This window comes from Lampetra planeri, chromosome 18 (genome assembly GCF_965212315.1).
Source record: "Lampetra planeri chromosome 18, kcLamPlan1.2.h2, whole genome shotgun sequence".
NCBI lineage: Eukaryota > Metazoa > Chordata > Hyperoartia > Petromyzontiformes > Petromyzontidae > Lampetra > Lampetra planeri.
The window spans coordinates 4,025,862-4,051,592 of NC_136124.1; the positions used below are offsets into that span (position 1 = coordinate 4,025,862).

At 45.1% G+C, this 25,731-nt stretch overlaps 1 protein-coding gene across 3 annotated transcripts in view; it reads left to right on the forward strand.

Annotated features, from left to right (window-relative positions):
* Window positions 1–4,078: 4,078 nt before the first annotated feature.
* Window positions 4,079–25,731, forward strand: part of LOC144723515 (epithelial cell adhesion molecule-like) — an 86,231-nt gene continuing 64,578 nt past the window's right edge. Inside the window, exons 1-9 of one of the 3 annotated variants that reach the window (XR_013586206.1) lie at window positions 4,079–4,662; window positions 6,443–6,613; window positions 10,051–10,309; window positions 11,359–11,433; window positions 11,557–11,620; window positions 11,765–11,863; window positions 14,264–14,495; window positions 15,904–15,957; window positions 16,205–18,476. Coding sequence is in view for 2 of the 3 variants with exons in the window: in XM_078602329.1 (XP_078458455.1) it covers window positions 4,572–4,662; window positions 6,443–6,613; window positions 10,051–10,309; window positions 11,359–11,433; window positions 11,557–11,620; window positions 11,765–11,863; window positions 14,264–14,495; window positions 15,904–15,957; window positions 16,205–16,251 (1,092 nt within the window). In the remaining variant the exon portion in view is untranslated. Of the gene's footprint in view, window positions 4,663–6,442; window positions 6,614–10,050; window positions 10,310–11,358; window positions 11,434–11,556; window positions 11,621–11,764; window positions 11,864–14,263; window positions 14,496–15,903; window positions 15,958–16,204; window positions 19,212–25,731 lie in introns of those variants that run through there. The other 2 variants (XM_078602329.1, XM_078602330.1) reach the window with 2 other exon arrangements.

A 25,731-nucleotide genomic window follows, 5' to 3' on the forward strand; every position in this document is an offset into this window, starting at 1 on the left:
GCAACGGCCACGTGCAGTAACAAACAGGAGTCGAACCTGGGTTAGTGAAGCAGTGTCGTTGTCAGATCCGGAATGGAAACATACCAGGGTATAAACCAACCAAAAAGCCCCTTTATGAGATCCTTAACTTGACTGACATGTGTTTTGATAAAACTATGCTTTCAGATGTTCCAGACATTGACGAAACAACCTTAAAACTATATACAAATATATGCACCCCACCAAGAAAATATACTGCACATGATGAGGTTAAGGGATTTAAAACACCGCACTTTAAGCGTATTCACACCAAAAATAATTAAATAAGTATGGGAAACCTTTATACTTGGAAGGTAAACCCGAATATAATCTGTCATAGTTGCCTCTTAAGCCTTAAAGCTGAGAAATAAGACATTATAGCAAACAGAAGCCAGACATTTCTAAAGAGGGGGGGTGGTCCGCCTACGGTTTAAATCACATTTAAATTAAGTACAATAAACAGCGTTGGTATTTGTCGTAGCTACGATTGCATTTAGCGCGCGTGTGTGTGTTTGTGTAGTATAAGTAGTTATTTACACACAAGCCGTGTGTGTGTGTGGAGCTTCAAAGAAGGAGGAGGCCGTGTCTGCAATGCGTCAAAGTGTTGGCGCCATTAAATACATCATTTATTCGCAAGCTTCCTCGACGGCACACACTATTCTCTCTATCATCATATTATATAGCGACGCATTGCCCACATAGTGAACATTCCATACATAGCGGTCATCATATTCCGCGTGAGCAGCATTTCGTTGTTATGAATCGTTCCATGCGCACAGAGGGGCATTGTTTATGCATTTTAAGTCGTGCGTTATTTGCATAGGATACTTTATATATTATAGAATGTAATAACACCTTACATCGGTGTACAGTACTATGTCTAATATGTGTGTGTATATCGAGATTGATGTGGTATGTGTCTCTTGATTGCTGCGGAGCGGATATGTTGTTATATTGCAATGGATCCAGAGCGAATTACTTATGCAGGTTGTCATGGACTACAACTTGAAACCTTTCTGCTAGTATTGTGCTGTTTATTTGCAAGTTTACTTTGCCTATTCCGGTTCAGATAATCGCCCTTAGCCCATTGTTGAAGCCCAAAACAAAAAACGAGGTCGTCACGTGGACGGCAAGGGATGAGATGAAGGAATATTACAAACAATACACTTCAACAACAACAACAACACGACACACGTCCAGGACACCTACACCCTACTTGAAATCTCACAATGGATAACTAAATGACAAAGGGAAACAATAAAGCAAATCACTGTGTCGTGGTCAATTTGACGATGATGTGTGCTGTGTGCAACGTTTGTGCAATATAATTGGCATTAACTCGCTGCTGCGAGGCAATTAAACCCCTGTAGCCACTAATTGGGGCTTTGAACAGAACTTGAATCTTAAATAAACTTGAAGAGGGCCAATGCGAGATGCGAGTTAGAGCCAACCCTTTGCGATTCGGTTTCCCGACTACATTCTGTGCGTGCACGTGTGCTGCTTTCTGTACAAGTGTGATACATTGCAGCTATAAAACTTTACGTAATTTTCTCTGCTAATGTGATCATCAATATCATATGGTCATTCCATATCACGATTACAAATCACGTGGCATGCAACAGGTTTCGTGTATGCATTGGATTTCAATAAATTCAGCGCAGTCATTAACGTTTTATAAAGCATTTCATGGCTTAATTTGAAAAACAATAGCCCATTTCAACGACAATTTTCTTACAATTAATCAATTAGGTAACCTGCACGAATCGCACAAGAGAAAATGTGCAGTAGAATGATTGGCTTGGTGAAAGGTGCATTTAAACAAAAGATCAAACCGTTGATGTAAATTTCCATTTGTATAAAACATGCTTATGAGCACAATTTTTCCTTGTTTAAATATCTATATTATGTGCGCCGTACTTGTGACAATCGTGCTCAAGTCTTACATGGGGCCGTCAGAAAATTAATGGACTCTGGCTCATGAATTAATGTTGCTACTTAGTCGGTCGTGGGATATGTGGTATACAGTATATCTGCAGCTGCTATTTTAATACACGAATGCGTTATCAACGTTCAGCTTGCCTCTGCTGTGGACGTGACAACGTGCCACTCAATTAGTGATGACCCGATCGTCGGGAAATCATTTCGACAAGGTGTCCTCATGCCAACAACACATTTGAACTGCATAATGAGGTCAGGAATTTCATCCTTTTTGCAAGTCTGCGTTAAAGGCCTGGGGCGCGCGCATGTGTACATGATGTTTTAGCGCCCCCTGCCAAACGGTGTTGGTATGTTTGTAGAATGTGTTAGTGTGAAATGTTCCGCATAACCAAATTGGTGTTCAAGTTTCAAGTATATTTCGTTGAGCCGGGTGAGAGAACTCAAGACACCACGAAAGTTTGAATTTACAAGAGTGGCCCTGGTCACCAACATGACCAAGGCAAGACGAATGAAATTAATTTCAGTCAATAAAATAAAGTAGAGCAAACTCCAGGGTTCAAAAAACGCAAGAGTCCATACGTTCTGTGCCAAGCAACTTCATGCGGTGACAGCAGTGAATGCTGGCTACTTGTTAATTGACATGGGAATAGTGTAGCTTTTTTAACTGTGAATTTTGGCTATCCCCTGCTATTAACAGAATTCCTCAAGAATGTGGCCTCAGTTGCACCCCCGTCTCCAATGTGAGATGCGGTTCGCCCTTGATGTTAATTGGATTCCAGCACAGTTGAGTAGTCGCACAAATCACATTTCAATTCACGAATACACGATTGTATTCCATAAGAGGCAAACTCATTGCCCCGGTTATTTTATTTAAGAGGTGAAAGTGACCCAGAGCTCTCTATTTGTTCAATGCAAATCTTTACTCTGATGAACGCGTTGAAGAAAACAGATAGGATTGTTTATTTTTTTTTCTTAAATTTCGATTTAAAGCTTTCGTGACTGCAGGGATTCATCTTCTTGGTTCTTTCGGTAAAGTCACGTAGAAGGGAAATAATACAATAATACAAATAAAACAATAAAATACAATTCTCACGACGTTTCGGCCACAACGCAAGCAGCCGTCCTCAGGTGAAGAACAGGTCTGTCGGAAAGACAGAAAACATTCTCACGTTTCGGCCACAACGCAAGCAGCCGTCCTCAGGTGAAGAACAGCGTCTTTCCGACAGACCTGTTCTTCACCTGAGGACGGCTGCATGCGTTGTGGCCGAAACGTCGTGAGAATTGTATTTTATAATGTTTTATTTTTTATTATTTTATTATTTCCCTTCTACGTGACTTTACCGAAAGAACCAAGAAGATATTTTTTTTTCTGAATATTTTTTTTTATTCTGATGTTTTGTATGTTTAACAAACTACCTCAATGAGAGGCAGGGACAGAAGAGACAGGAAGAGGAACACATCGATTAGAAAGTTACATAAATCATTTTGAATGTAAAACAAAACCTAAGTTGGTTTTGGGCATAACACACAACTATAAGGGAAAAATGCCTGTTGTCAAGAATAACGGCAGAATGGCAGAGGGATGGAAACACCTTCGAGTGGTCTTCACCCAGGAGTTCATAGATAATGGCTGATTATGAAGACCTTAGGGGAGTCGAAGAAGATAAAGTATATAAGAACTATTGCGCTTGTATTAAGCGTGTTCTATTCAGAATGAAAATAATTCACATTCTTAATTAAATAATGCATACGGATTAGAAAAATGTTAATTATACGTTACATGCACCTTGTATGTTAATATTGAAGCTATTAAAGTATTGGCAGGCAAATACAGTACTTCTATTCAGTTTGTCAAACTGCATGTATAAAACTATTTCTGTAAATAATATAGACATTGATCGCCTGGGTCATAATTATCTAAACATATTATAACATTCGTCCAAGTGTCTATTTTTAAAGTTGAAGTTGTTTTTTGACCTCTGTGCACACAACTCTCACATTTATGGTTGTTTATTGTTTGCTTAATTCTACAAAACTTACCCATGTGTGAAATTTGCAGTGCCGGTCATTAAAGTGCATTACTCTGCCTGGGGCGTTTTCGCAGAGGTGAGGTCATTTCATTGGCCACCCTTCTGCAGTTTTTCTAGATGGGTGCTAGGCAAGCCAGTGGCTCCTGGACCAATGGGGACACAGCTGGACTGTAGGAATCAAGACCGAACTGTGGAACACAAAGCTGAGCCTGAATTGTGAGACAATTCGTTGAACTCTGGAACAATCACCTGGACTTTAGCCATAACTCGTGGTTGGAACTGTGAGAAACTCAGCTGGACTGTGAGACACAATACTGGACTGTAAAACAAATGTTTATCCTGTAAGACGCTTAGTTGCCCTCTGGAATACTCATCTGAACGGTGGAACATTGAGTTGAAGTGGAGAACATATGGCTGGATTGTGAGACTCAAAACTGGACTGTGGCTGTGCCATGAAACCAATTATTGGCTTCTGAGAAAGTCACCTGGACGGATCGGCACGTGGCTGGTCTGTGGAGCACACGGCAAGCCCCAGCAGAGGGAGACAAGGAAGCGGAAGCGGGAGACAAAGACTGTGTTTGGGCAATGGGGACCCATGAGCGTTGTCGCACACGGCTGCTTCTCATCACCACATTCTTCTGGGTTTCAGTTGTGATCGTGGTCATCGGTGTGCCAGGTAAGAGGCACAACTCAAATCATATTTGACACGTGTGAAGTTGCCTACATTGTTGGGGGGCATTTAAGTAGATAAAGTGGTCATGGCTTTTTTTCTTTCACCAAAAACTTCACCTGTTGTTTGTTATAGTCAGTTGTTGAACGATGCAAAGCTATCATAAGATTAATTTCATCATTTGTCCCTCATATAATGGGTTAGTTGTAAAGTCCAGCACTATGTGAATCTGTGCTCAGTCATAAACAGTATAATGAATAAATGCAACAACATCCCAATACGCTGTGCAGAACGAGTCCTGACAAGGAAATGTGAATGTTTTATTGCATTTTATGTAGAGCAGCTGTGATTTAAGTGGTAATTGTACTAGATCAATATACTTTTGAAGTTGCATTCCCCAAGCAGTAATTCATTATAAAGTACATGCAATATAATTAAGTAACTTTGTTGCTGTTTTAATAGCTAGCTGCGATCCCATCATTAACACAATGGAGTGTTTACACCATGTTAAAAAAACAATGGAATCGAGACATAAATTTCGTCTTGGAGTACCACTTATGTTTCCACCATGTAGTTTACTTTTAATCGTGTTCACCAGTACGACATATTGTCAGGGAAATGTAGTCACTAGAATAAATCCACTCCATCATTTTACAGTCAACATGTATACATGAACATGTACTTTGTAATTCTGCATGTGTTGTGCACTCGGGTGCACTGATGGCGCAGTCATGCTCGCACTCCACTTTGAACCAGACTACCCGAGTTACATTCACCAACTCCGCACTGAAACCACACAGTGCAGTATGGTCAAACAACCCCATAACTGACATGGTGTGTGGGGAGGCTTTTACCCTGCAGAAAATTGACAAAGGGCTGTACATTTTTTATATATATACTCACACCCTAGGAATGCTACTCACTTCTTCCATGCAATGTGAAAATTATCTCACATTGCATGACCCATCGTAATGTATGACTCAGGCCATGACCACAGCGTGACTTGCACCGGTGCATTATGCACAATGCGGTTTCGTGAATGCTTCTGGCTTCTGTAGCCATTAAATTATTGTGTTCATGCTGAAGGAACTGCATGTACCATGCCTGTCACTAATGGGTTCCTCATCTCCATGGAGACCCCAGCCCCTCCGCAATTGTGGGTAGCACTCATGAACTACTTGACACAAGCCGTTATCTCGTGGATAAGTACCAGACTGCGAGTCCGAGGCTGGCCGACGCAATTGTGATGCTTCATTGATAATCACAAAGCAAATAAGACGTTAAAGTTATAGTCCAGCACACAGCCACTGCGTTCGAGTGCCGTAATGGGGGTACACCGGACCGTAAACATTTGTTTTGGTATTTTTTTTCTCTCTCTCTCTCTCATTCGCGAATCTTCAAACTAGCGTGAAAACAACACAGCCTTCCGAAGTAAAACACAAAATAAGAGCGAATCATTTGTGTGCGATGGGTGGGCAGGTAAGCGCGGGCGGGCGGGCGGGTTTTGCTGCGTTTCGCCCTCTGCTTGAAATCCCAGAGTATTCGCTCATGTTTTTGCGTGTGTTTGTGTTGTGTGTCTGTGTGTCTGTGTGTGTGTCTGTGTGTGTCTCTGTGTTTGTGTCTGTGTGTGTATGTGTGTCTCTCTGTGTGTGTCTCTGTGTGTGTGTCTGTGTGTCTGTCTGTGTGTGTGTCTGTGTGTGTGTCTGTGTGTCTGTCTGTGTCTGTGTTTGTCTCACGTGCCCCCTCTCCCCACCCCCTGGACGTGCAACTCTGGTCCACTCCAAAGACGACGAGTGCCCGGACACCAACCCGGCGAGCGAGACCTGCGAGTACGACGAGGTGTGTGACGAGGCGCGCTGCAAGTACAACGAGTACGCCACCTGCCACCCCAACCGCTGCGGCACCTGCGAGGCCGTTTTCCGCACCTACGACCACGCCATGGTGAACTGCACCCGGCGTAAGACGCGCACGTGCGCTACCTGAATGAGGCCACGCGCGGTGCCTGTAGAGCCAACCCCCACCCCCACCCCCGTGTCATACTCTTAGGTTTTTTCGGTAAAGTCACGTAGGGAAAAATAAATAATAAAAATAATAGAAATAATAATAGAAATAAAAATAATAATAGAAATAAAATAATAAATGACGTTTCGGAGGCAACACAAGTAAGTCTCCGTCATCAGGTGGGACCGTCACAGCTAAATTTACTGTTTCAAGTGAGGCAAAATTCCAAGAGACAAGCTCTTAAATACAAGTGGAGGGGGGAGGGGCTTATCTGAATGTGGTAGCCAATGAATGGAACGTGTTGGGGGGGGGGTGGGCGGGGCTAAAAGAGAACAATCGGTGCACTTGGGGTTGTAACCGGTGTTGGCTGACAATCCAAATACGAAAAAGGCAGTGCTGTTAAACGCTGGGGATGTCAACACTCGGTAAAGTAGAATATTGCCTGTCAAATAAGATGGTACAAATATATATGTAGTTAAATATTTTTTTACATGGTCAATAAAATCTTTCCAATGATTACTCAGTTTGTACCCATCATCACGGTTGAAGTTATGTCTGTGTTTGTATATCTGGATGGCTTCGTGTACAAACCTTTGATTACAGGCCATACCCAGACCCCTCGTTGGTCAGCACCGCAACGTTCATCCTACGAAGTTCCATCGCAAGAGAGAAACGTAAACAAATTGTTTTCTATATTATTGGTTCTTTCGGTAAAGTCACGTAGAAGGGAAATAATAAAATAATAATTAAAAACATTTCTTGCTGTGGTTTTCACACCTGATGATGACTGCTTGTGTTGCAATTGAAACGTCGTGAGAATTTTATTTAGTATTTTTATTATTTTATTATTTCGCTTATACGTGACTTTACCGAAAGAACCAAGAATATGAATCCCTGCAGTCACGAGAGCTTTAAATCAAAATTGTTTTCTGTGTCCGTATTGAAACGGCTGAACGCCGTATGGACCTGAAAACTCAATTTCCCTGTACAGGAATACGGGTAGACCGTATGGGTTGACAGGTATGCACTATACACTACACCAGGGACTTGCGGTCAGGGGAGGCAGGGGAGGCAGAGCCTTACCTGTCATACTCCAATGAAAATAGCTGTTACGAAAAGTAAAAAAAAATGAAATAAATATTAAGATTTTCCCACTGATTTGTGTTATAAATGTCATTTTTGTAAGATTCCAATCATTTAATAGTCAAAATCGTCAAATTTGCGGAGCTCCGCTGCAAATACAGGACGAGACGAGAGGTGAGGCAGCGACGAGCTCAGCCTCCCCTCTGATTGCGCAACCCCTCAGAAACTGGATGTAATGTTTGTAGACCCCTTAATTTCATGTCCTCGCCTCCATACTCCAAGTAACTTATTTCACGTATGTGCATAAAGATATTTAGGCTCGCTGGTTTCGTTATGAAACTGCAATGAAAAAGCACCAGGGGAGGCAGCTATCACATCTGCCTCACTGAGGGGGACGTGTCTAACACGCCCCCCTCAGTGAGGCCACGCCCCCATCCGTGAGGCCACGCCCCCTGTGTGTGAATCTGGCTCTGACACGAGCCAGTGCCTCCCCAGCCATTGACCTCACCGCACGTCACTGGACTACACTACTATACCACTACACTACTATACCACTACACTACTATACCACTACACTACTATACCACTACACTACTATACCACTACACTACTATACCACTACACTACTATACCACTACACTACTATGCCACTACACTACTATACCACTACACTACTATACCATTACACTACTATGCCACTACACTACTATACCACTACACTACTATACCACTACACTACTATACCACTACACTACTATGCCACTACACTACTATACCACTACACTACTATACCACTACACTACTATACCACTACACTACTATACCACTACACTACTATACCTGTCAACCCCTTGTCAGTGCCGGCCTTATTACAGACCAATTCAGATCTAATGGGTCACCCCGTGACCGTATAAATCTCAACGTTCATCCTACAAAGTCCCATCGCAAAGAGAGAAACATAAACAAATTATGCTTTGTGCCCGTATTGAAATGGTTGTACGCCGTATGGACCTGAAAGCCCAATTTTCCCTGTACAAGAATACGGGTAGGCCGCATGGGTTGAGAGGTATGCGAATGTCGTGTCGTGCTGCTTTGGAGGGCAGAAAGGTTGGCGGGTGGCCAGGGCTAACAAGGCTCAGCCCACATCAAACCCATGGCACACCAGGCGCGCATGATTCAAACACAGCCGAGGCACAGTGAAATCTCCTCTCGAAGCCGGATTCGACGTGGAAAGTGCGCAGTGTCATCACGGGCAGAGCGTGCCGTAAGTAGTAAGACTGATGGCGATTGGTTAACCCGTGTAAAATAAACACATTATTTAGTGTAACTGGGTCTGCAACGGTGCACATTGCTAGATGTTAAGAGTTTTATTTTTCTTTGGCCATGTAATTTTTTTTTTATGCATGTATTTTGAACTTGTTTCGCACCATAAGTAACCAACCGTGCGAATTCAGACAATGTCCGAAAACGAGACGGAGCAGGTGGTGGATTGACACAATAGGTGAACCCGTGCCCTTGGGTGTTTCAGTTACCACGTGACCTGTATCATCTCCGATTATCATGGTTGACCACGTACGGTGCGAAAGAAGTTCAACATACATAGACGTACCACTCTTGTTTGTGGACATTCATTCATATAAAAAAACTAAAAAATGTATAGAGATTTTTTTTTCTATTTCAGCCTTCGAAAAATGCACTTCAGCCCTTGTAGAATGTTTTCACCTGCTACTTATTCTGTAGGGTGGGTATTTCAATCATAGTCCTGGTGGCAGTGTAGACAGCACACGTGCTCCAGGATCCTTGGGCCTACCTCTTCACTCTCACTATAATGCCCTTTCAGTACACTGTCCTCTTGCGCCGTACGCCTCTTCGTGAATTTCAAAATCATCCTCCAACCCGTGGGAGGTCCGACCCCTTGATGTTTGCAATTCCACGCCCTGCACTCACCTGCGCGTGCACACGGTGTGCACGCGCTTGTGTTCCGAGTTCGATATCCCGAGTTCAATCCCTGCCCATGGCCAACCCCAGTGACGATTATCTGAACCGGTCCTGGGGGCCTCCCCTAGGCCGACTCAGCCTCAAATGAGTACCTGGTGCGATCATGTCTAAACGTCGCCACTAGGGAGACAAAGTCGGCTGGCCATGCGTGGTGCTGTCCGACCCACACCCCGGTCGTGTCCTGTGCCAGCCTACATAGGTGCTGCTCACAAAAAGCTCTTGCCCCAAAAAGTCTGTTAAGGCTACACGGTGGTGGGGGGGGGGGAGGCGTTGGTGGTTGGGGGGGATCTTTGTCTTCTTCGTCCTTTGCAGTGACCCCCAAGTGTCGCCTCATGCACCTGGAGATGCTGCACAACCGGCAGAGCGCGGCGGGGAGCAGCGCCAGCGACGAGGTGTGGGACCTCGTCGACCTGGACGAGCCCTTCGAGCCCTCCTGCCACTCCAATGGCTCGTTCCAGTCCAAGCAGTGCGACAGCGACTCGGGGCTCTGCTGGTGTGTGGACAGCGCCGGCGTCCGCGTCACCGACAAGAAGGTGGACGGCCCGCAGTGCGTGCGCCTCGTCCAAGTGCAGTAAGCGTTGCGTACTGGCCCCCAGATAAAAAAAACAAAATGATGTATTTCTCAAATTCTGCTTCATACACGTGCCGTGACGATTTATGACAATAACCCTGTGCGCAAAGCGTGGAACGGTGTTATGATTGTGGACTTATCAATGCCCGTACGTGTGCATTTGTCCAATCCACTGGATGATGACGGCCTCTCCACGCCGTGCGGGTCGTAGGGATTATTTGACCACACTTCTTTCGCGCTGCTCTGTGCGGATTAATGAAGTTGGGGATTATAGATGTGGCCGCATAGAGTGCAGTCTAACACGATAATTTTCTACACTCCCCTCTGCTAACCACAGTGTAGCAACAGCCCTGCAAACGCTCATGAGAACCTGGCATGCACGGCGATCATCCATCCAAGCGCGCTATCCAGACTCAACCCTGCTTAGTTTCCGAGATCTGCACTTAAGCAAGTGCAATACGGGATGATGATCTAGTAAAAAAATATAGGGAGTTAATCTGTTATATATGTAATTGGTCTACTGTGAGTTTTTAATTTGGTCCCCTTCAAAGTAGTTTTCTTCTACACGAATACATCGCTGCCAGCGATTGGGGGTTGCTTTGTGGAAGAAATCTTGTAAGCCTCCGCGCAAGAAGTATATTAGTTGCCTCATGATGTTCTTAAAAGTCCAGAACATTCTCAAAATAAGTTCCTTTCGAAGTGCATCTTATACACTGCCCTCTCTGAATTTTGCACTTTCACCACGACAATTCACATGTTGTCAAACTCATGCATAGAGGACCTGCTTGCGTCATCATTGCCCTGCTGGATCACACTACCGAGTGTACACAAACTGGTAATGGGATGAAAATGATCTTTGGTCAAGTTAAAAATAAAACACCATGTGTAGAATTTCAATTACAAAAAAAAAATCACCAAAACAAATTATTCACTGAACCTTATATTTCGAATAACACAGGTGATAACAGTAGTAATTGCCAATTTCTTATTACACACGTACACATTATACACATTGTTGTGAGTCATAACAATGGTGGTGGTGATGACAGTCTCATACAGATTGACTTGGAGTTTCGAGATGACACGAACAAAATTATTCTGGGGAGAACACCTGAACTAAAACGGTATTGCTGCAGTCACATGCCACACCATCATTTACTCACGTTACGTCATACTAAGCTGTTTGATGATGCTGTTGAGGATTTTCTATTCGTATTCACTGTGTGTGATTATCCCCACTTACGCAGACGAGTGGCAGAAATGATGGTGAGAGAATACACGATTAAGAAGAGCCAGATTGTAGAAATAAGCGTAAGTTTAATGTTTCTCTACACTCCGAATGTTTTTTAAATCACTAATGCCACAGTTTATCCTAGAGATTATGTTCGCAGTGCAGCTGTTAGACATGCAGCCGTACACATACACACGCTAATATAAGCACGATTCTGTCCAAAGGTGAAGGAAACCCAACTGAAGGTGTCCATCAAGATCAGTGAAAACAACACGAAGGAGCCTGTGGACATCGCGACAGTGGCATACTACGTGGAACGGGACGTAAGTGACGATAAATGCAACTCGAGGTTTTCCTTCAGAAGAATAATCTAGGACTGGGCTATCTGACTGTGTCAGAGGATGTCCTGGGTGAAGTAAAGGGAAACAACCTCTTGTGTCTCAAGAAGTTGCTCAAGAGGGATGGTGACAGTGGGGAACCAGTGAGGAACTCACAGAGGAAGAAGTAGAAAAATAAAACATCTAATTAGGCCAGGTTCAGTGTAACGACGAGCTTAAGATTGTCGCCATGCCTTAGTCTTACACAACAAAAGTTTTCTGCTATGAATTCAGCGAGGCGGATTTGATTCCGCACAATGGTTAACATGAGTGGCGAGTGATATCTAAACCGGCCCTGGGCCTCAATTGGGTCGATACAACCTCATCTGGGTACCTGGTGCCTCCTTTTGGTCAATAGAATCTCAACTGAGCATCTGCTGCCTCCCTTGGGTCGATAGGGCCTCAGCTGAGTATCTGGCGCCTGCCTTGAGTCGATAGAACCTCAGCTGAGTACCTGGTGCCTGCCTTGGGTCGATAGAACCTCAGCTGAGTACCTGGTGCCTCCCTTAGATCGATAGAACCTCAGCTGAGTATCTGCTTCCTCCCTTGGGTCGATAGAACCTCAGCTGAGTACCTGGCGCCTCCCTTGGGTCAATAGAACCTCAGCTGAGTATCTGCTGCCTCCCTTTGGTCGATAGAACCTCAGCTGAGTACCTGGTGCCTGCCTTGGGTCGATAGAACCTCAGCTGAGTATCTGCTGCCTGCCTTGGGTCGATAGAACCTCAGCTGAGTATCTGGTGCCTGCCTTGGGTCGATAGAACCTCAGCTGAGTATCTGCTGCCTCCCTTGGGTCGATAGAACCTCAGCTGAGTACCTGGCGCCTGCCTTGGGTCGATAGAACCTCAGCTGAGTATCTGCTGCCTCCCTTGGGTCGATAGAACCTCAGCTGAGTACCTGGTGCCTCCCTTGGGTCGATAGAACCTCAGCTGAGTATCTGCTGCCTCCCTTAGATCGATAGAACCTCAGCTGAGTATCTGCTTCCTCCCTTGGGTCGATAGAACCTCAGCTGAGTACCTGGCGCCTCCCTTGGGTCAATAGAACCTCAGCTGAGTATCTGCTGCCTCCCTTTGGTCGATAGAACCTCAGCTGAGTATCTGCTGCCTCCCTTGGGTCAATAGAACCTCAGCTGAGTATCTGCTGCCTCTCTTGGGTCAATAGAACCTCAGCTGAGTACCTGGTGCCTGCCTTGGGTCGATAGAACCTCAGCTGAGTATCTGCTGCCTGCCTTGGGTCGATAGAACCTCAGCTGAGTATCTGCTGCCTGCCTTGGGTCGATAGAACCTCAGCTGAGTATCTGGTGCCTGCCTTGGGTCGATAGAACCTCAGCTGAGTATCTGCTGCCTCCCTTGGGTCGATAGAACCTCAGCTGAGTACCTGGCGCCTGCCTTGGGTCGATAGAACCTCAGCTGAGTATCTGCTGCCTCCCTTGGGTCGATAGAACCTCAGCTGAGTACCTGGTGCCTCCCTTGGGTCGATAGAACCTCAGCTGAGTATCTGCTGCCTCCCTTGGGTCGATGGAACCTCAGCTGAGTATCTGCTGCCTGCCTTGGGTCGATGGAACCTCAGCTGAGTATCTGGCGCCTCCCTTGGGTCGATGGAACCTCAGCTGAGTATCTGCTGCCTCCCTTGGGTCGATGGAACCTCAGCTGAGTATCTGCTGCCTGCCTTGGGTCGATGGAACCTCAGCTGAGTACCTGGCGCCTCCCTTGGGTCGATGGAACCTCAGCTGAGTATCTGGCGCCTCCCTTGGGTCGATAGAACCTCAGCTGAGTATCTGCTGCCTCCCTTGGGTCGATGGAACCTCAGCTGAGTATCTGCTGCCTGCCTTGGGTCGATGGAACCTCAGCTGAGTACCTGGCGCCTCCCTTGGGTCGATGGAACCTCAGCTGAGTATCTGCTGCCTGCCTTGGGTCGATAGAACCTCAGCTGAGTACCTGGTGCCTCCCTTGGGTCGATAGAACCTCAGCTGAGTACCTGGTGCCTCCCTTGGGTCGATAGAACCTCAGCCGATTACTTGGTGCCTGCCTTGGGTCGATAGAACCTCAGCTGAGTACCTGGTGCCTCCCTTGGGTCGATAGGACCTCAGCTGAGTACCTGGTGCCTGCCTTGGGTCAATAGAACCTCAGCTGAGTATCTGGTGCCTCCCTTGGGTCGATAGGACCTCAGCTGAGTACCTGGTGCCTGCCTTGGGTCGATAGGGCCTCTCAACCTGAGTACCTTGTTGCGGTTTCTAAACATCAGCACTGGGGCAACAGCAAAGGTGGCCCGGGTGAGGTCCAGCAGGCCACGCCGTGCCGTACACGTCTCGCCAGGTGGGAGCTCGCTAACGGAATCTTGGCCCAGCAGTGCTCGTGCAGGCCGCTCAGGGCGTTGGTCGCCTTCGTCTGGTCGCGCCGAGCAGGTGAAGCGCAACGTGCTGCCGCTGGTGGTGGCCGGCCACCGTCTGGAGCCGCGCGTCGTCCTCGTCCTCTACTTCGACAACGAGGCCCCGCGCATCAACATGAAGAGCGTGTTCCCTGGCGTGGCGGCCATCATCATCGTCATCGCACTCGCCGTTCTCACCGGAATATCCGTGTTTGTGAGTCTAAGTGGTCATCGCTGTCATTCGCCATCGTCATCATCATCATCAGAGTCTTCTTATTCAAGGACATGGGAATGTAAATTAAACTTTTTTTTATTTTACCAGGTAAGGCCCACTTGAGCTATACAGCTCTTTTACAGAAGCGACCTGGCCACAAATGATAGCCCAACGAAGTGACCTATCACGTGGAAATTTCTAGCAGCCAAGTACATTAAACGCGTGTTTTTAAACGTGGAGAGAAAAACCGGAGGAGCCGGAGAAAAATCCACCCGATTACGGAGAGAACATGCAAACTCCAAATATACAGCAGGCGTCAGTGTCGGGGTCGACCCACAACATGCTGCATACCAGGCGAGGTAGCTGACATATCAGGGGAAACGTGAATATGCCGAACTGCTTCTTCTTGCAGCCTTTATCGACCACCAGTGGCTCCTCATCATAATGCACACGCAGCTACTTGCTCCCCCAACTCCGAATGTGTCTCTATGTCCCTGATCACAATGGTACAAGTGTAGAATTTGTATTTATTTTGCGTCTAAATGCGACCGTATCTCAAGACAGCACAGACACAGTGAGCACATTTATTTTGTAGACAGGTAGGAAGTCACGCGCTTTCAGATGCGCTTCTGTGGCCGTCTGGAACGCTTTCCACTTTTAAATCAAGATTTAAAACTAATGTATTTAGGACTGCTTGTTGCGTCCTTGCCCCGCACCTCCGATCAGCACGGTACGGTTGGCTACGTACGGTGCGAAAGAAGTTGAACGTACATACAGAAGAGGAAGACCTTGAGCCTGCGGCTTGAATAGAAGCAGGAAGTCAAAAGTACCAGATGGCTGGGGGAAGGAAGTTACAGACTGGGGGCAGCAGAGGAGAATGACTGACCTCCCACAATCAGCCCCACCGGCATCCAACGTATACCATTCGACATGTAAAAATGCAACAATCCACTAATTAAAAATCTAGTCTTACAAGCACGATACGTGGATCGAATCGTCCATGTCAAAATGTATTGTTTTTTATTCATGTAGTTGTGTGTAATTGATTCACTTGACATCAACAGCCACAAGAGGCACAGTATAACATCAAAACGTTCTTGAAATGAATGGAAACCGTGAATTGTGACAACTCATTGAACTGCAAGGGACTGAATCGTTCCATGCCCCAATAATTATCATCGTCATCGGTAGATGTCATTGTGATGCACACCACAAACCCATCAACTAATATGGACGGTTGATGGATCACTCAGAGAATTAGCATGATTAGTGTGATCAGTTTTTTACTCTTGTGCATTAGCTACGTGGGCTGGAAGAAGTAAGGATATCCATATTTCCCTTTGATGAACACAATCATTAATCTATTTTGGAACAATGAGGATGTTTTCATATTTTCCTTTCATTTCAGGTTGTTGTCACGCGGCGATCACAGGAGGAGAAGTACAGGGTGTACTTCATCGAGGTAATATTGAACCATAATGAACCAAAGACAGATAAGCATTTGTACATAATTAACTATTGAGTATGTCACACTTATAAATTATTTAACATAATTGTATGCATTGTACCATCAAAAGTGCATTGTGTCCCTTCCCTTCTATGCAGTGATGGGTGTCGAGCTTGTGATTGTTAAATTCGATTAATATCTGGCATCAAAGCTCCAGCTGTAATGCATTATTTGTGTGTCGTTTGTTTTTAATTTCAACCAGGAAGGGCAGGAGATGGTGGAAAGAAGAGAGGGAAGTATGGAAATTGAATGATGCTTCAACGCTGAACACTCAAATGCTACAATAAGTTATTCTTACCAAAATTGTGTGCAAAATAGTACCATCTTCCCCAACACGATTTCCCCCTTTTTTTTTTTACTCACAATCAAGCAAAGAAAAGATGTTGGTTTAACACGTAGGCTTTCAGTTTAACACGTAGGCTTATGGACGTAGGCTTTCGCGACCAATATTATCCATAATCGAGGTTTTTGGGTTAGATCACGTAAATATAAATGTGTCGTTAAACCAGCCAATTCGTAAGATGTGTCAAGTAAACAAAACATGGGAATCTGTTACTAGTTCGTTACGAGTTCAGCACACTGGTGTGTTGGAGAGTAAACCCACAACATTTACATTGTGGTGTGCTGAACTAGTGACGAATTGCCATGTTTTGTTTATATGTGTTATTACCCATTATAGTCCACAACAGCATATATTGATTATATAATAAAATACTATTTACTTATTTATCTAAGAAAGCAACCAGTCCCAAGACTCTTGTTCAGGAGGGTCTAGCATTGGGACGTTTGGCCCACTCAAATGATATTTTATGTTTTTAGCTGTGGGAGGAAACCCACGCAGAACAGGGTGAGAACCTACAAAATCAAATGGCTGATTTGTAAAAATGTATATTGCATTAAAGCGGGCCCCATCATTTAGGCATGGTACATGCCAATCACATCCGGCAACCATAATCAGAATATGTTTAACAAGCCTGACTCCGCTGATGAGATCCATAATGTTAAAAACTTTTCCAGAATGTGCTTGCTTAAACAAATGCTGCTTGCTGATATTGATCTGGAAAGCGAGTAGGCCAATAGGCAATAGACTACAACATATTTTATTGAATGTGGAGACAGAACGGAGGTTTGTTTATATATGTTATTACCCATGATGTTCCACTAAACAATGCAAAATTAGTTTCCCAAAATAACATTGCAGTCATACAAATATAAAATGTCGATCACTAAACTGTGACTGCATAAGACACACTGGCTAAACGTGTTGGCATTAACCTGTACAATATATTTTTAGGGGGATTAAACAGTTACCTCCTACCTCCAGGCCATGGGCCAGAGCAGACACTTTAGTCCTGCCAATTGATTTCTATGGCTAGCGAGAGTTCATTACTCGGTAACCTCGCTCATTATAAATTCCACCACATCTCCACTGTTGTTGGCTGCGTCGATAAATGGGAACCGCTCGGAGTTGCGTCACCTTCGATGGTACCGACAAGTGAAATATCTGGTGTGGGCTCAGGGACGATGTCCCTTTTATAGATATGTAGTCCATAGATAGGAGGTCATTGTTTATCAGTCGCTGCACAAAACTGACTACGTTATAATTGGTGTCTTTTAACTTGTGTGTTAAAGTCGACGCCTAGAGTCGGGCGAGCGATAGTGTAGCGGCTCCCGCTCACGGCCAACACCAGCGACGATAATCTAAAAGCGATCCTGGACCTCCCCTAGATCGACTCAGCCTCAAATGATTACCTGCTGTGGGGTGTAAACATCGCAACTGGGGAGGCGACAAAGGCGGCTCGCCGTGGCGTTGGCCACCCACCCCCCTCGTGTGCCGCCTTGGTCTTCATCGGTGCTCCTCGCTAATAGCACTTGCCCCAACACGCTAATAGCACTTGCCCCAACAGTATGTTAAGGTTATATGGGGGATCTTTGTCTATTGTCACCCACAGTCAACGTCAGTCGCCGGTGGCTACAATTGTGTCTGGTGCTCACCAGTGATCTGTCTGCGTTAACACAAATATGTTCAGAAAATGGGAAGTTGAAGAGAGTTGCCCTCCTTCACGAGCAGCTGAGAATGTTTTTTTTAATGATGAGGTTATGGACAAGAGGAGTTCTGTAAGTTGAAATCTGTGCTTTAACTTGAAATTACATGCAACTCCGCGGAGTGGCAAAACACGAATGAAGCAATTGAGCAACCACGTTGTGTTTGCGCTCGGCCGCTGCACATCAACTACAGCTGACAGCAAAAGCTGCAAAAGAGCGAGCGTGCATCCAGATGTTGGGTTTATCGCAGCTGACTGTATTCCGGTTGGATCAACCCAGAGACCAGATTCCTGAAGTCCCCTCGCCACGCAAACTCCTCCACACACCCTGGTAGGGCGGGGGACGGTCACGTGTGAACGGAGTCGTTTGACTGTTTTCTGCTTCAGCTTGGCAGAGCTGCGCGTGGGTTTTGGAGAAAATGCTTAAAAGTGAGTGGTTTTTTAAATGACATTTGCGACTTTTGCTCGATTGCTGTTTTGGGAAAAGAAAAAAAACGGCACTGATGCGTTCGCTGCAGTAGTCAGAATCCTTATCACGCGCAATGCGGTTTCCGTGTTAGAAGTGGGACAAATGATTTCATTATATGTAAATAAATCAGCGATATATAGTGTTCCTTTCTCCTCGTCTCATAAACACATTTAATAAATGAACAGTCATCCTGTTTTTGAGCGAAATAATGTTTAAATTACGTTTAAACGTTATTTTTGGTGCATTTACACGATTGAGTTTCCAAACTAATTTAAACAAAAATATTTTGCTCGTGTGAGCAAAACAGTGGCAGTAATTGGGTGGGGGGGGGGGAACGCAGTTAATGTGAGTGTGGAAACAGATAGACGTGAATCCATTGGTGATGGAGTCGAGTTGATATCAGAACGTAGTAGTCCCTTCACACGTGGACATGGAGTGAAAAATGTGCCTTTCTTTACTTAGTGTTTAAAAAAAAAAGAAATGTGCTTCCTCTTACAAAATACTCGCGCGTACGTTACATTATGCAGCACGCTAGTTTAAAAGAGTTTGCCTTAAGCTGTATATTGTTGTTGTTACACAATGCATCGATATATACTGACTTCCCATTGTGATCAAATCAATTGTACGAGTCATTTTTAACCATGAAAGTCTATGGCTTTGTCGGTCACGTGCAAAATAAAACGTGTACAAAAATACCCCGCAGCAGAGCAAGATACAGAGTATTAGCCGCCGTGAAGTTACTGATAGAGGTCTTTATAATCAGCTTCTGAGACCAGGGAGAGACTGCAAATGTTTATGTTTTAACGAGAGACCTGAGTTCTAAAAACAACAGCCGGTACGGTACAAGAAAAGAGAGACGCTTCAGCAACTCAATCCTGGGAGCGTGACTTTGTTTAAACGGGGGCGCACACACACAGAGGGGGGAGGGAGGGAGGGACAACACAGTCAATGTTAAACTTTAAACCAATGTTACACACGGAACGGAATGAGTGACGGTACAGTCTGCTTTTGTCTGCTATTGCCATTTCTTTCCCTCCCTGCTACCAACACTTTGGCAAACTTGATTTGTAATAACACGTAGGCTTTCGCGACCATTATCATCCATAATATAGGGTGTTTTGGGGTTAGATCGCGTAAATATAAAGTGTCGTTAAACCCGTTAAACAAATCTGGCTATCGCCTGATGAAGCTAGTTGCAATTACCGGCGAAACGTCGCACTCAGATTGATTTGAAGCTTACGTGACTGCAGGAATCCGTAATCCGATTGTAAATGCTGTGGATTTGCTCTCCAACACATCGGTGTGCAGTAATAGTAACGAATTGGAATGTCCTGTTTACGTGACAAACCTTACTAGTTGGCTGTGTCGGGTGGTGGCGGGTTTAACGACACATTTATATTTATGTGATTAAACCCAAAATAACCCTATATCATTGTCGATTTGTAATCATTTACAGTCGAGGAGTCTGAGCCTTTTACAATAGATAACATTAACATCAGTAAATATGATCAGATTACATTTAGATTACATTTACACCAATCTTAAATGTAATCAAAATATAATCAGTAAATGTAATTCATGTGTAGACTATGAGGCAGAAGGCAATGATCGGAAGGATTTGAATTCTTAGTGCATTTAATTAATACGGTTTTGCCATCGACAACTGATAGAGAGCTGATGGTTGTTAAATGTAAAATAAGCTATTGTATATTATTCCAGGTTCGTGAAGCAATGTGGCTGAAAGAACTGTCTCTGAATCTACAGGGTCTCCAATTTTAGTGGAAACATAGGGAACACACTAACGCTTCGTTACAATCCTGAAGCTGTCTGCCTTGATCTATGTGAACGACACATCAACATTATTTGCACCTTTTCTTCTTTTTGCAAACAAGAAATAAATGCATCCTCCGTAAATTTTCACCAATCTGCAAAAAACTACATTTATTGTTATTTAACCATGAAATGTTGTGTGACCACGTAAATGAGCCCACCTTACAAATATAAGCCCTTGGTGCATACCTTGGGAACAAACTACGCGCGCACACACACAGTTAATGGTGCCACTGGAAAAATTAAATAACCTGACCCTATCCAAACTGCTCAGGCTATGAATAAAAATGCTTTCCGGCCACTCTGAAAGGCCGGCTAAACATTAATGAAACACAAACAACTTGCACTTTCACACCTTGCACGTGACTGCATTCTGGTACAAAGTGCGCAGTGGCACGATTTAAAATGTGACCCCGCTCTGCAAATAATTATTTCAATAACTCGGCTGCCCATTATGGCCCAAAACATGAAATGTCGTAGCAATACCTGCCGGGGATGTGTCAGTGACGGGTGTGGCGACGTGGTTATCGCAACCGCCCTGCGAGCCTGGAAAGCCGAGTTCTATTCCCGTTTCACGGCAGACACGGACGGCGAGGGATCCCTGAACGGGTTCCATGAACCCGCGACCTTTGCCTTGCATTGATCAACACGACGAAGCCTCGACAAACAGTCGCTATGACCTACATGGCTCGAGGAGGCCTTCACCCAGCAGTCGATTGACAATGGACTTTACGTGACACGAATATACGTAGGAATTTTACTGGTAGGAACCTCCTGGTTACACCAGCCCACAGGGGATTATTGTGTCCGTCGTGCAGGGAGGGGCTGGGTGGGGAGGGAGGGGCTGGGTGGGGGGAGGGGCTGGGTGGGGGGTGGGAGGGGTGTGGCTGGGTGGGGAGGGGCTGGTCACCCCGTGGTGCCCTTATAAAACTCAACGTTTAACCTACTCATGCCGGATTGTGCCCGCCCTCACAGTCGGGCATATTTGCGGAATACACCACGCTGCCGTTGACCCTGGCCATTGACCGAGCAACCCAACGTTCCTACCAGCTCCCTCCGCAGGAATGTATTTGTACGTAACCGTTGTGCAATAATTACTTTACCGTAAAATTAGTGGAAGATAGTTTGAAGAAAAGAAAAAACTAAGCCGAAATATCCAGTATGTATTTGCATGTATGTTGAACTTCTTTTGCACCGTACAAAGCCAAGCGTGCTAATCGAAGGTGCGGGGGAATGACAACGAAATAAACAGCCCTGCAGTGGTGTCACACCTGTGTAACGACGACTTGACACACTTCTCTTGAGATGGCACTTTATTGAAGACACGTTCGCTTGACATCAGGCGGAGATCCCCACTGCAACAGCCCCGAGTCTCCCGCGCATCTCCCTTTTATATACCAACACGAGGCCACGCCCCCCTTCTCGATCATTCTCACCGACTCTGGACGCTCGCTCCACCAGCAGATTCCACCGGCCTCTCCCGTCACCTGGCCACGCTCCTTTCTCGAACATTCCCGTAGCCACCAGTCCCTTCGCAATTACAGCTGACTCCCCTGTCATTACCTCCCGTGGCCACTAGGGAATTCGCACTGCAGACTGACTCCCCTGTCATTACCTCCCGTGGCCACTAGTCCACTCACACCGCATGCAGGCTCTATTGTCAGTATTACACTTGTATAATACCGTCAGATGATCCCAGTAGCCTATATCGATTGGTGCCAGGCCTAGCCATGGGGCCAGGTGTGTTTTATTCAAAGCTGGATTGCTCGGCGAACATGTACGTACATACCTATGTATGCTGAACTTGATTTGAAGCTTTCGTGACTGCAGGAATTACTCTTTGGTTCTTTCGGTAATTTTCGGTAGTACTCTATTATTTAATTTATTTTCTTTCTACGTGACTTCATCGAAAGAACCAAAGAGTATGCTGAACTTCGTTCGCACCCTACATAGCCAACCGCTGCTCATCGGAGGTGCACGTGTATTTGCATCTTTCCCCGTGGTTGTCCTTTGCTAGGCTTTACAGAAACGTGATTATAACGATATGCAGAAGCGTCGTCTCGCTTCAAGTGAAATTCCCCAGAGGGTCAAAGAGACACGGCTGGATAATGGTCTCCCCCCCCCTCCATGCTACTTCAATCATGTGCCAGTTGTTTGAGCATAGTTCACCACGTCGTGGGTTGTGAAGGGGAAGTGGCCCAAGACTCGTTGAGATACCCCTCACTGCTTGATGTTAGCCATGGCCTGGAATGGAACTAAGGTTCGCCAGGCTCATAGCGCAGTTCGTTAACCACCACGTGCCATCTCTCTATCCCCCAAGAATAGAATTACGAGATGGCAATTGGTTGGGAAGGCTAAAACCTTTGAAATTTAGCTCTGGGCAATAAATGGATAACATAGCTTGTAAGGCATATGTACATTGTGGTGCATGATGTGCATACATCAACAGTAGTTTGTGTGTGTGTATCGCAATTGACCAGGAAAGTGCTGACTTTTAAATATTTTTTTAGGTGGGGGGGGGAGAGATCTACTTATCATATCATGTATTTCCACATGGTGTACATTTCGTAAAAAAAAATTACTTGACACGTTTTCTGCTTTGAATAAATTATATTTCACACGTGGGGTCGGTGAATGGGGTCGCATAGATTGCACATTGCCCTGCAATTTGTGCAGCGTGATTTACAGTCTTGTATACTTTGGCTTTCATTTCCCCCCTCACTATTTTCCACCGACTGTGTTGTCTGCGTCACCATCATGAGAGAAGAAGCCTTCGTTCGGATATCTCTCAGGGCAGCGCGACCCTTGGTGTTAGAGAACGGTCCACAGAAGTGGACACTACAAAGCTACTTCTGGATTCCTTCAACTGACCTCTGCCCCACACAGTAGAAGTTGGTACCTTCCCATCTGTCCTGCCCGCTGTGAGTGAAGGTCAATGTTTTGCTGGCAATCCGATAGCATTTAGCAATAGCACAGATCCACATGTTGAGGTGGGGGGAGGGTTGTGCAGTTGTTGGTGGCTGGGCTGAGACCATGAGCTCCCTACTCTTGAGAAGCCGGTTTAATCACAGGCGAGCTGCCTGGATTTAAACCCACGATCTCAGTATTGCCGACCCAGTGCTGTGACCTCTGGCTACATCTAATTCAAACCATTTTTCATCGTGTTTTCTCAATTCCTTAACGCATATTTTCTCGCGTGAATTTGAAAACTGAATACACAAATAATTTCCACTGTATATTTGTACACACACACACCTACGACTTAGGCTTCTAAATGTATTTGCGGCATTGCCCCCTATTGGCAGCTTGCTTCCCAATACGACAGTGTTCATGTTTGTTCATGTGGATATTCTAAAGGCATCTACTGTTACGATGATGTTCACTGCTTCGTTATTTTTCAGTTTCATGTATTAGGTGTAGCCCTGTGAGCCATGCGGCCCTTGACTCGGGTGCAACCGCAACAAAACAAAAACACGAACAAGAAATATCTTAAAGTGACCACACGCAACAGAAAAATCCAGGAAAAACAGCAAAGTCTTCCAGAAAAACACCGTATTCACGTCAGATGCTGTATCATGAAAACATTTAATGTCATGAAGTTAATGGTAAATGTTTAGTGACCTGACACGGAAATTTAATGGGGATGTACGCATATGTTACTGGCTTTTACTTTTTTTTTCCCTTCTCAACTAAATGCAGTCTATTTGGGAATAAAAGGATTGAGACAATTGATTGCACGGATAACATGTATATCCTATTTAAAAAAGATTATTCAACTAAACATCGGACAAGTGTTGACAGAACTTTAATTAAGATATTTTTTTTAGATAAACAATTATGATTTAGTGGATGGGAAGGAAGAATATATTTTATATTCGTTTTATCGAAGTGACATCTCCTACTTTCTACAGTAATTAGCAACGAATTTTGTGCTGTGTTTACCTTTGAAGACAATATCGTACTCTTGATCCATCGCCTCTTACCTTATAACTGGCATCTTGACATTCATAAAATTATTTTAAAGAATACTTGTGTATGTGTCCAATGTGCAATGCAGAGGCAATCGGAAGCCACTTCCCCCCCCCTGGTCCTGAATCTTGGTGCCAGATGAAATGTGATTAAACGACAACAATATTTCCATCGCAGCCTAATCCGCCCGGTTTGAGACGTTTGCATGCAAATGTGGTGATATTTGTTGCGATTTAACATTAAACTTCGCAGGCCACGAGAATGTTGCCATCACTTTACCCCAAAACCACAACCTTCACCGTTCTGTTCGAGTGCACATCCGTCCACCTCGTATATCATCGCCGGCGCGCCAACCCTCTGAAAGTGTCATCTTCCGATACACGACGACTGAGAGAACCTACCAAGACATTGAGCAGCTCCAAGAGTCGGAATTTTACCCCGAAGAGTTTTGGCGAGCAGGCAGGGAGGAACGTCATCCTACCCAAAAAATGGCCTCATCGGGGATCCAACCAGTGGCGTTTCACTGCCACAGAAATTAATATCCCACTCGGAGCTTCATCGGCGCATTGTGTGGTAGGTGGCGCCCCTACCGCCTCAATGTTGTCAATCCATGCCCATGTGATTCATACCCCCCCTGGTGATTTATCTCTGCCATCCTAAACGAAACTATATTTAGTTTATTTTACAAGGTAAGGCCCACATGTGATATGTAGCTCTTTTATCAGAAGCGACCTGGCCACAAATTATACCTCAACGAAGTGGCTGATCACGTGGAAATGTAGAGCAGTCAAATACTATTCTTTGGGTCTTTCGGTAAAGTCACGTAGAGCGGTTAAAAGTTTATTTTAGTTTTTAGTATCTTTGAACCTATTTACGTGACTTTACCGAAATACCCAAAGAATGTGAATTCCTGCAGTCACGAAAGTTTTAAGTCAAGATTCAGTCAAATTCTCCGAAATTATTCACTCACAATGCCGCATAAAGCAGTCAATTGACAATTGAATCGCCAGCCCAATCTTGGATTTGTAACGTTGCCCATTCGTTCCGCCATATTGAAGACGATTCTAATGAAGAGGATAGAAAAAAGAACGGTAACATTAAGAGAGGACCAAAAACACAAATTATAGTACTGCAAAGTGGGCGGGTGGGGGAGGGGGGGGAGACAAGAGGCCTCGCACCTCTCCTCCTCCTTCCACGCGTTTGTCCCACTCGTGAGGGCTGCTCCCAATCTTCTCCACGCTGCCCTGTCCTGCGCCATCTCTCTCTCTCTCCACTCCTCGGACCACCGTGTCCCATCGCCCCATCTCCTCTTCTGCCTTCCTCTTGATCTCTTTCTTTCCACTTGCATCACTTGCTCCTTTTGACTCACGTCATTTTCCTGTTGTCTCTCCACATGACCGAACCGCACCCACAGCC